This window comes from Pristiophorus japonicus, chromosome 18 (assembly GCF_044704955.1).
Source record: "Pristiophorus japonicus isolate sPriJap1 chromosome 18, sPriJap1.hap1, whole genome shotgun sequence".
Classification (NCBI taxonomy): Eukaryota; Metazoa; Chordata; class Chondrichthyes; family Pristiophoridae; genus Pristiophorus; species Pristiophorus japonicus.
Window position 1 is genome coordinate 7,315,720 of NC_091994.1, and position 9,519 is coordinate 7,325,238.

At 48.2% G+C, this 9,519-nt stretch overlaps 1 protein-coding gene across 1 annotated transcript; it reads right to left on the reverse strand.

Moving 5' to 3' along the window:
* Window positions 1-3,685: 3,685 nt before the first annotated feature.
* LOC139229133 (N-acetyllactosaminide beta-1,3-N-acetylglucosaminyltransferase 3-like) lies at window positions 3,686-5,892 on the reverse strand. The gene has a single exon (XM_070860796.1). The coding sequence runs from the start codon at window positions 5,885-5,887 to the stop codon at window positions 4,703-4,705; it is 1,185 nt and encodes a 394-aa protein (XP_070716897.1). The 5' UTR covers window positions 5,888-5,892; the 3' UTR covers window positions 3,686-4,702.
* Between the last annotated feature and the right edge of the window lie 3,627 nt (window positions 5,893-9,519).

Consider the following 9,519-nt stretch of genomic DNA (forward strand, 5'->3'; position numbering starts at 1 on the left):
TTGTTCAATTGGTCTGCCATTTCTTTGTTCCCCGTTATGACTTCCCCTGATTCTGACTGCAGGGGACCTACGTTTGTCTTTACTAACCTTTTTCTCTTTACATATCTATAGGGTAGATCTGCGACTGAAAAAGGCGAAGTGCATCTTCCTAGCTCCAGAGGTAGAATTCCTGGGGATGAGGGTAGCAGCAGATGGGATCAGACCTACTGTGTCCAAAACGGAAGTGATCTCGAGAGCACCCAGACCCCGTAACACGATGGAGCTGCATTCGTTCCTGGGGATCCTGAACTATTTTGGTAACTTTCTTCACAAATTGAGCACGCAGTTAGAGCCGCTACACATGCTCCTACGTAAAAGTCGTGAATGTGTTTGCAGGGAACAGCCAGGAAAGGGCTTTTGACGGAGCACGCAATTTGTTATGCTCCAACAATCTGTCAACGCTATATGACCCATGTAAGAAACTTGTGTTAACGTGCAATTGTAGAATTGACCAATATCTCGCAAAGATTCCAGGTACCTTTCCCCTGCAGAGGAGAAGAATCCCTTTCTGGGCTTTTAAAATGAGTTTAAAGGGGCAGACGAAGCCTGCGGGGGATAAAAGGGGGTGCATTCATGGAGACCCCCTCCCCCCCCAGTGTTTGGACTCATAGGAAAGGGAATTCAAAATGGACCTAAATTACAGAAGCTTGAGATCCCCGAAACATCTATGGGAAGGAGCTTATCAATTTTAAGATTCTACAACATTTTAGCTGCAAAAAAAGTTACCAAATACAGGAGGTGGGGCCAAATCCGTGTATTAAAGACCCCAGACTGTCTGGGGGAACTATTCACCCTCTAAGAGATAATCGAATTACCCAATCAAGCACAATGGAAATCGTGGTCAAGAAACTGGACAATTCTAAAACAATGCAAAACCAGTGATAGCACATTCTCACACCCTAATCAAGTTACTGCTGACAAAGGAGACATTTGAAAATCAGTGGACAGTACAGTTTAAACAGAACCCAAGAGATTTGATGGGAGATAACGGAGCCTTTTTTTGGAATATATCTATCCCCCAGTTTTACAAGGAAAGACCAGCAAGGAGCAGCACGCAGAGGAGCAGAACTAAAAGCGAGCAGAACACAGGAAAACTAGCAGAACAAAAAGCTAGCAGAACACAGAAAGCAGGACACAGACTCGAACAGCAGAACACAGACTCAAACACAGACACAGACACAAGCAGCCGGAGATGGGGAGTGAAGAAACGGAGTAGTGAAGGAGACTACAAGAAATCATCAAGGACCGACCGAGCACGAGGCCCACGAAATGGAAGGTTGTCAGCAACCAAATTGACAACCCGGGCCACCACAACCAGCGAAACGACCAACCAAAACCAACTCAGCAAAAACCGAAGAATCGACACTTATTTCCACTTTACAATCTACTTCGGAACGACCAACGGGTGAGAAATTGCCAAAAGGGACTAACTAAAACTATTCCTAACCAAAGGAAGTGGGTACTTACCCCATACATCCAAAACGCAACTTACCGCATCAACGGACGCACCCCAACCGAAGACTACGCAGTCCGAAGTCCTCTCCTCCGTCCGGGGTACGGCTCGCCTAGAAGGCCAAGTGCAACGAACCCCGAAACCGCGATTCACCGGCAACTGTCAAAAAGGGGATTGGTGAGCATGGCCCCTGAACCCACAGAGCTATAACTTAGTTAGTTAGGGGAATTGGAGGAGGGAGGCTGGGATAACTTGTGCAAATGTATCTGCAGTCTCCTCTTTACTCCATTTAGAGTTTAAGCTGTATTCTTTTCCCCACAGGCTGCAATTTGACATTTTATTCAATGTGTTGTACCCCTCAGTGTGTATTGGTCTGTGTGTGTTATTAAAGGTGTGCCTTTTACTTCTTTTTAAACACAATAAAGCCATACCTGCTTCCTACCTTGAAACCGATTGTCTGTTCAAGTCTGTCACAGTCCCTTCATAATTCCAGTTCTAGAACCAAGGGTGTGGGAGCGATTCGGAACCACTCATATAAGGTCAGAAGGGAAAGCTGACCCCCTGCAAACCACCCCTTACACAATGCATCGTCCTATGGGGTCGGATGTGTGTTGCAGCATGTGAATGCCAATGGTCAGTTATAGCCAGTAGCTTATGCCTCCAGAAGTCTGTCTCAGGCAGAAAGGGGCTACGGGATGATAGAAAAGGAAGCGCTTGCATGTGTATATGCAGTAAAAAAAAAAATGCACAAGTACCTGTTTGGCAGGAAATTTGAGCTGGAGACAGATCACAAACCCATAACATCCCTTTTGGCCGATAAGAAGGCCATAAATGCAAATGCAAAGTGAATGTAAGCCTAGTCGATCCAGTCTTTCTTCATATGTCAGTCCTACCATCCCGAGAATCAGTCTGGTGAACCTTTACTGCAAAATAGCAAGAATGTCCTTCCTCAGATTAGGGGACGAAAACTGTGCACAATATTCAAGGTGAGGCCTCACCAAGGCCCTGTACAACTGCAGTAAGACCTCTCCCTGCTCCTATACTCAAATCCTCTCACTATGAAGGCCAACATGCCATTTGCCTTCTTCACCGCCTGCTATACCTGCATGCCACCTTTCAATGACTGATGTACCATGACACCCAGGTCTCGTTGCACCTCCCCTTTTCCTAATCTGTCACCATTCAGATAATATTCTGCCTTCCTGTTTTTGCCACCAAAATGGATAACCTCACATTTATCCACATTATACCGCATCTGCCATGAATTTGCCCACTCACCTAACCTGTGCAAGTCACCCTGAAGCCTCTTAGCATCCTCCTCACAGCTCACACCGCCACACAGCTTAGTGTCATCTGCAAACTTGGAGATATTACATTCAATTCCTTCGTCCAAATCATTAATGAAAATTGTAAATTAATGTGATATGAGGGGGTTGACTTATGAAGAGAGGTTGAGTAGGTTGGGCCTATATTCATTAGAGTTAAGAAGAATGAGAGGCGACCTTATTGAAACATAAGATAATGAGGTGGCTCGACAAGGTGGATGCAGAGAAGATATTTCCACTCATAGGGGAAACTAAAACTAGGGGGTATAGTCTCAGAACAAGGGCCGCCCATTTAAAACTGAGATGAGGAGGAATTTCTTCTCTCAGGGTTGTAAATCTGTGGAATTCTCTGCCCCAGAGAGCTGTGGAGGCTGGGTCATTGAATACATTTAGGGTGGAGATACATATTTTTTGAGCGATAAGGGAGTAAAGGGTTATGGGGAGCGGACAGGGAAGTGGAGCTTAGTCCATGATCAGATCAGCCATGATCTTATTGAATGGCGGAGCAGGCTCGAGGGGCCCTATGGCCTCTTCTTGCTCCTACTTCTTATGTTCTTATGTTCTTTAGTTGTTGCTGTTGCTGTTTATTAGCAGTCGAAAGAAAGAACTTGCATTTATATAGCACCTTTCACATCCTCAAGATGACCCAAAGCGCTTTACAGCCAATGAAGTCCTTTTGAAGTCTAGTCACTGTTGCTGTATTGTAAAGTTTGTAGTTACATCAGTAGAACAGATATATCTTTGCCCATCCTGGCATGGAATATCTAGAACCTGCAGGTATTTAACAAAACACATTTTTAAAAATATAAATGAGGTAAAGGGTTTCTATGATTTTTCCAGCACAAACTTTTGTCTCACCAATAGTAGGAATGATACAAACAGGTTGTTTAATGGGAGAATAAGGGGTGTACACCAATTTCATAATCTCTCATACACAAAGATTCCATGACCATCAGCCTAAGTTATATGGGGGAGTTAAGCCCACACCTCTGAGAAAAGCACGTAGTTCGGGAGGAAAGCGATTCAGCCCAAGGTTGAAGTAAAGGTGAGGGACACCATTCAGCCCATCTAGACCATCCATGCCCAGTTCATCCATCACCTCCATTACAGCAGCCAAGGGCCGTGTGAATGGTTTGGAGGAGTCTGCCTCCCGTCCCGACCCAGAGACAACTCCAGACGTTGCTTGGAGGTAGGAAAAGAAGGGTTATCGGTTCTGAATTCTCAGTGTCCTCCAGCATGGAAATTCTTTTAAGCCCTGCGCCCTTTGGGGCGGAGAAGAAAAGGCAAAATAAATAGAAATATTGTCGAGGCGCACGGTTTGATCAAACTTGGCACCATTGGCTCAGTGTATGATGTACCATGGCGGTCTGGGCTTGAAGCAGGAGAGCTTCTGCAATTGGCCTGGGCTTGCCCTCGCTTGGGGCTGCTCCTCTGATCATTCCGCAGTGACCCCAGCTGGAAGCGCGATTATGGGGCGGGGAGCAGGGTGTGTGTGGGGGGGGGGGGGGTATCGGGCGAGGTGAGCCTTCCCGCGAAGATCACTTCACAACCCTTTGTCCCTCGTGGAGCCGGGACGAGTAGCCGTCAATCCCACGGAAGGACAGCTCTCCTCTGAGCGGGTCTGATGGAAGCGCCAACAGTTGGGGAAATATCAGCGCCATTGTGACAAAACTAGCCCAGCCACAATGCCCCCTTGTGGTCGGATGTCCTGCCAACATTCACTATTTGCGGGTGGGAAGAGAATGAGAGCAAGTATGTCATTGTTAATTAAGATATCCCGTTCAAGCCCACACAGAAATAGAATTTGTTGTTCCCTATATTACATTTATAACGATGTTTTTTTGTCCAAGTATACAGTCCCATTCACAACGTGTCCTGCGGAGATTCACCAATTGCTCGATCCCTTTATTTGTTTGAGCACCGATCTCTGCGGTGACCACGCACATCTCAGGCTGGCGTTGTGCACCGCGTCCCACATCAGCAGCAGCTCGAACGGGCGGAAGCGGTGCACGAGGAGGAGTTCGCGGTAAAAGCACGGATCGAAAGAGTCATCCTTGGGTGATGGGACCCTCACCCCGGCCGTCCTGAACCCCATGTGCGCGCGGGGGGCAAGCCCGGCTTTGGCCAGGCACATCCCGAAGAACACGTCGTCGATGGGGTACAGCTCGAGTTCCCGGGAGACACCGCGGATAGCGCCCGCCGTGTACCTGGACATGAGGATGCCCCCTCCCCCGGCATACGGCGGGTAGGAGCGCGAGGTGGTCACCACCTCCGGGATGTAGTACTTGCTCCACGTCTCGCGGATGGGCCCCACCCCAGAAATCAGGTGTCCCACGTACAGGTGCCGCCCTCCCTTTTGGCCCCCCTCCACACTCAGCAGATAGTCGACCATGTTGTCCGTGTTGGCGAAGACGTCATCGTCTCCATTGAAGATGAACTGGGCTTTGGGGCAATAGTCGGCCACCCACTGCAGCAGCTTGTACTGTTTGAGGGTCAGGTTGAAGAAGGTGTCCAGGAAGTCCCACTGCAAGATGTCCCGGTGTTGGCGGTTCTCCATCGCTAGGACGCGGTTCAGCTTCCCCCGTTCCTTTTGGTCGGGAGACACGGCAGAGATGAAGACCCTCCTGATGCGGACCCCTCTGAACTCTCGCTCTTTCCCCCAGGTCCTCCTCACCATGTCTCGCCGGTCGTGATTGAAGGGGTCAGATTTGATCACCAGCAGCAAGAAGACGCCTTGGGACCGTGCGCGACCTCCGCACTTGTCCGGCACGTTCTGGATGAGGTTGAATTCCCGACAGTGCTTGTACATCAGGTAGTTTTTGATGTGCTGTGGCTGCTCAGCGAACGTTGGCAAGTCCAGGACCGTCTCGTTTGCCTCGCACCGCGGCGCAAGCTCCGCCTTCTCTGCTCTGGTGGCGACAAGGTCGTGCAAACGGTCAGGGCGGACGGTCTCCGGGGTAACGGTGACACTCTGTCCCGATGGTTCTTCATCCCTGAAGATGAACACCAGTCCCAGGATGATGATGGCAAACAGCACAACCTTTTCAAGGACCCTTTGCAGCCTTCTCATTCTTTGCCTGTCGACAGAGGAGAAATCAAAAAAGGTGCATTAAGAAAAGAAAGCAATAAGTTGCATTGACATAGCGCCTTTCACAACCTCATGTCGTCCCAAAGCGTTTAAAAACCAAAATTTGGGACTCTCTCTCAGGATCAGTGAATGGGCACAAAAGATATTTCTGCCCCGACCAATCGGGTGAGTTGAAAGCCCAGTTGTTGCAACAAACAGTCTGATAATGAGTGTCACTGGGGCTGAAATTCCGCCTCCCGCAAAGCATTGGCCGTGTGGCGGAGTCGAAGGCCGTCAATTTGAAGTCAAGCGGCCGCCACTCGCGGAATTCTCCACGGGTGCTTTTTCTGCAATCCCCGCTGCCCCCGACCCCTCTGACGTTCATCATCAAAGCGTGCACCGCCGACCTCCCACACCTTGGCCCAAATTCAGGGGAAACAAGCTTCGGGCTGCCCAGCGGTGGCCCCGACAGCTTTCTCTGTCGCTGCACTGTGTGCGCGACACAGCGCCCATTCAAGAGGACGACGAACTGCCGCGACCGCCATTTTATTTTTAATTTTTTTTTTTAGACGAGGTGATTAAATGTAGTATCTCCAAATTTATGGATGACACTAAGTTGGGGGGTAGTGTGAGCTGCGAGGAGGATGCTATGAGGCTGCAGAGTGACTTGGATAGGTTAGGTGAGTGGGCAAATGCATGGCAGATGAAGTATAATTTGGATAAATGTGAGGTTATCCACTTTGGTTATAAAAACAGAGAGACAGACTATTATCTGAATAGACATAGAAACATAGAAACATAGAAAATAGGTGCAGGAGTAGGCCATTCAGCCCTTCGAGCCTGCACCGCCATTCAATGAGTTCATGGCTGAACATGCAACTTCAGTACACCATTCCTGCTTTCTCGCCATACCCCTTGATCCCCCTAGTAGTAAGGACTTCATCTAACTCCCTTTTGAATATATTTAGTGAATTGGCCTCAACTACTTCCTGTGGTAGAGAATTCCACAGCTTCACCACTCTCTGGGTGAAGAAGTTTCTCCTCATCTCGGTCCTAAATGGCTTACCCCTTATCCTTAGACTGTGACCCCTGGTTCTGGACTTCCCCAACATTGGGAACATTCTTCCTGCATCTAGCCTGTCTAAACCCATCAGAATTTTAAACGTTTCTATGAGGTCCCCTCTCATTCTTCTGAACTCCAGTGAATACAAGCCCAGTTGATCCAGTCTTTCTTGATAGGTCAGTCCCACCATCCCGGGAATCAGTCTGGTGAATCTTCGCTGCACTCCCTCAATAGCAAGAATGTCCTCCCTCAAGTTAGGAGACCAAAACTGTACACAATACTCCAGGTGTGGCCTCACCAAGGCCCTGTACAACTGTAGCAACACCTCCCAGCCCCTGTACTCAAATCCCCTCGCTATGAAGGCCAACATGCCATTTGCTTTCTTAACCGCCTGCTATACCTGCATGCCAACCTTCAATGACTGATGGACCATGACACCCAGGTCTCGTTGCACCTCCCCTTTTCCTAATCTGTCACCATTCAGATAATAGTCTGTCTCTCTGTTTTTACCACCAAAGTGGATAACCTCACATTTATCCACATTATACTTCATCTGCCATGCATTTGCCCACTCACCTAACCTATCCAAGTCACTCTGCAGCCTCATAGCATCCTCCTTGCAGCTCACACTGCCACCCAACTTAGTGTCATCCGCAAATTTGGAGATACTACATTTAATCCCCTTGTCTAAATCATTAATGTACAATGTAAACAGCTGGGGCCCCAGCACAGAACCTTGCGGCATCCCACTAGTCACTGCCTGCCATTCTGAAAAGTACCCATTTACTCCTACTCTTTGCTTCCTGTCTGCCAACCAGTTCTCAATCCACGTCAGCACACTACCCCCAATCCCATGTGCTTTAACTTTGCACATTAATCTCTTGTGTGGGACCTTGTCGAAAGCCTTCTGAAAGTCCAAATATACCACATCAACTGGTTCTCCCTTGTCCACTTTATTGGAAACATCCTCAAAAAATTCCAGAAGATTTGTAAAGCATGATTTCCCCTTCACAAATCCATGCTGACTTGGACTTATCATGTCACCTTTTTCCAAATGCGCTGCTATGACATCCTTAATAATTGATTCCATCATTTTACCCACTACTGAGGTCAGGCTGACCGGTCTATAATTCCCTGTTTTCTCTCTCCCTCCTTTTTTAAAAAGTGGGGTTACATTGGCTACCCTCCACTCCATAGGAACTGATCCAGAGTCAGTGGAATGTTGGAAAATGACTGTCAATGCATCCGCTATTTCCAAGGCCACCTCCTTAAGTACTCTGGGATGCAGTCCATCAGCCCCTGGGGATTTATCGGCCTTCAATCCCATCAATTTCCCCAACACAATTTCCTGACTAATAAGGATTTCCCTCAGTTCCTCCTTCTTACTAGACCCTCTGACCCCTTTTATATCCGGTGACAGATTAGGCAAAGGGGAGTTGCAACGAGACCTGGGTGTCATGGTACATCAGTCATTGAAGGTTGGCATGCAGGTACAGCAGGCGGTTAAGAAATCAAATGACATGTTGGCCTTCATAGCGAGGGGATTTGAGTACAGGGGCAGGGAGGTGTTACTACAGTTGTACAGGACCTTGGTGAGGCCACACCTGGAGTATTGTGTACAGTTTTGGTCTCCTAACTTGAAGGACATTCTTGCTATTGAGGGAGTGCAGCGAAGGTTCACCAGACTGATTCAAGAAAGACTGGATCAACTGGGCTTGTATTCACTAGAGTTCAGAAGAATGAGAGGGGATCTCATAGAAACGTTTAAAATTCTGACGGGTTCGACAGGTTAGATGCAGGAAGAATGTTCCCAATGTTGGGGCAGTCCAGAACTAGGGGTCACAGTCTAAGGATAAGGGGTAAGCCATTTAGGACCGAGATGAGGAGAAACTTCTTCACCCAGAGAGTGGTGAACCTGTGGAATTCTCTGCCACAGAAAGTTGTTGAGGCCAATTCACTAAATATATTCAAAAAGGAGTTAGATGTAGTCCTTACTACTAGGGGGATCAAGGGGTATGGCGAGAAAGCAGGAATGGGGTACTGAAGTTGCATGTTCAGCCGCGAACTCATTGAATGGCGGTGTAGGCTCGAGGGGCCGAATGGCCTACTCCTGCACCTATTTTCTATGTTTCTTTATTTATCAGCCAACTGCCAGGTCGGCCCGACAATTACGTCCCCTCCCCCCAGGTTCAGCCGGACCACCAACAGGCAGCCTGACACCCACCCTCTTGGGTGCCAGGCCGCTGGCCCGGCCGAAACCCTCCCTGGTGGCCCAGTGGACTGGGCTAAAAGAATGGCAGAGCTCACAGTGAAGTCTTGCTACAGTTATACTGGATATTGGTGAGTCCACACCTGGAATACTGCGTGCATTTTTGGTTTCCATATTTACGAAAGGATATACTTGCTTTGGAGGCAGTTCAGAGAAGGTTCACTTGGTTGATTCTGGAGATGAGAGAGTTGAGTTATGAGAAAAGGTTAAGGAGGTTGGGCCTCTGCTCAATGGAATTCAGAAGAATGAGAGGTGATCTTATCAAAACATATGAAATTATGAGGGGGCTTGACAAGGTGGATG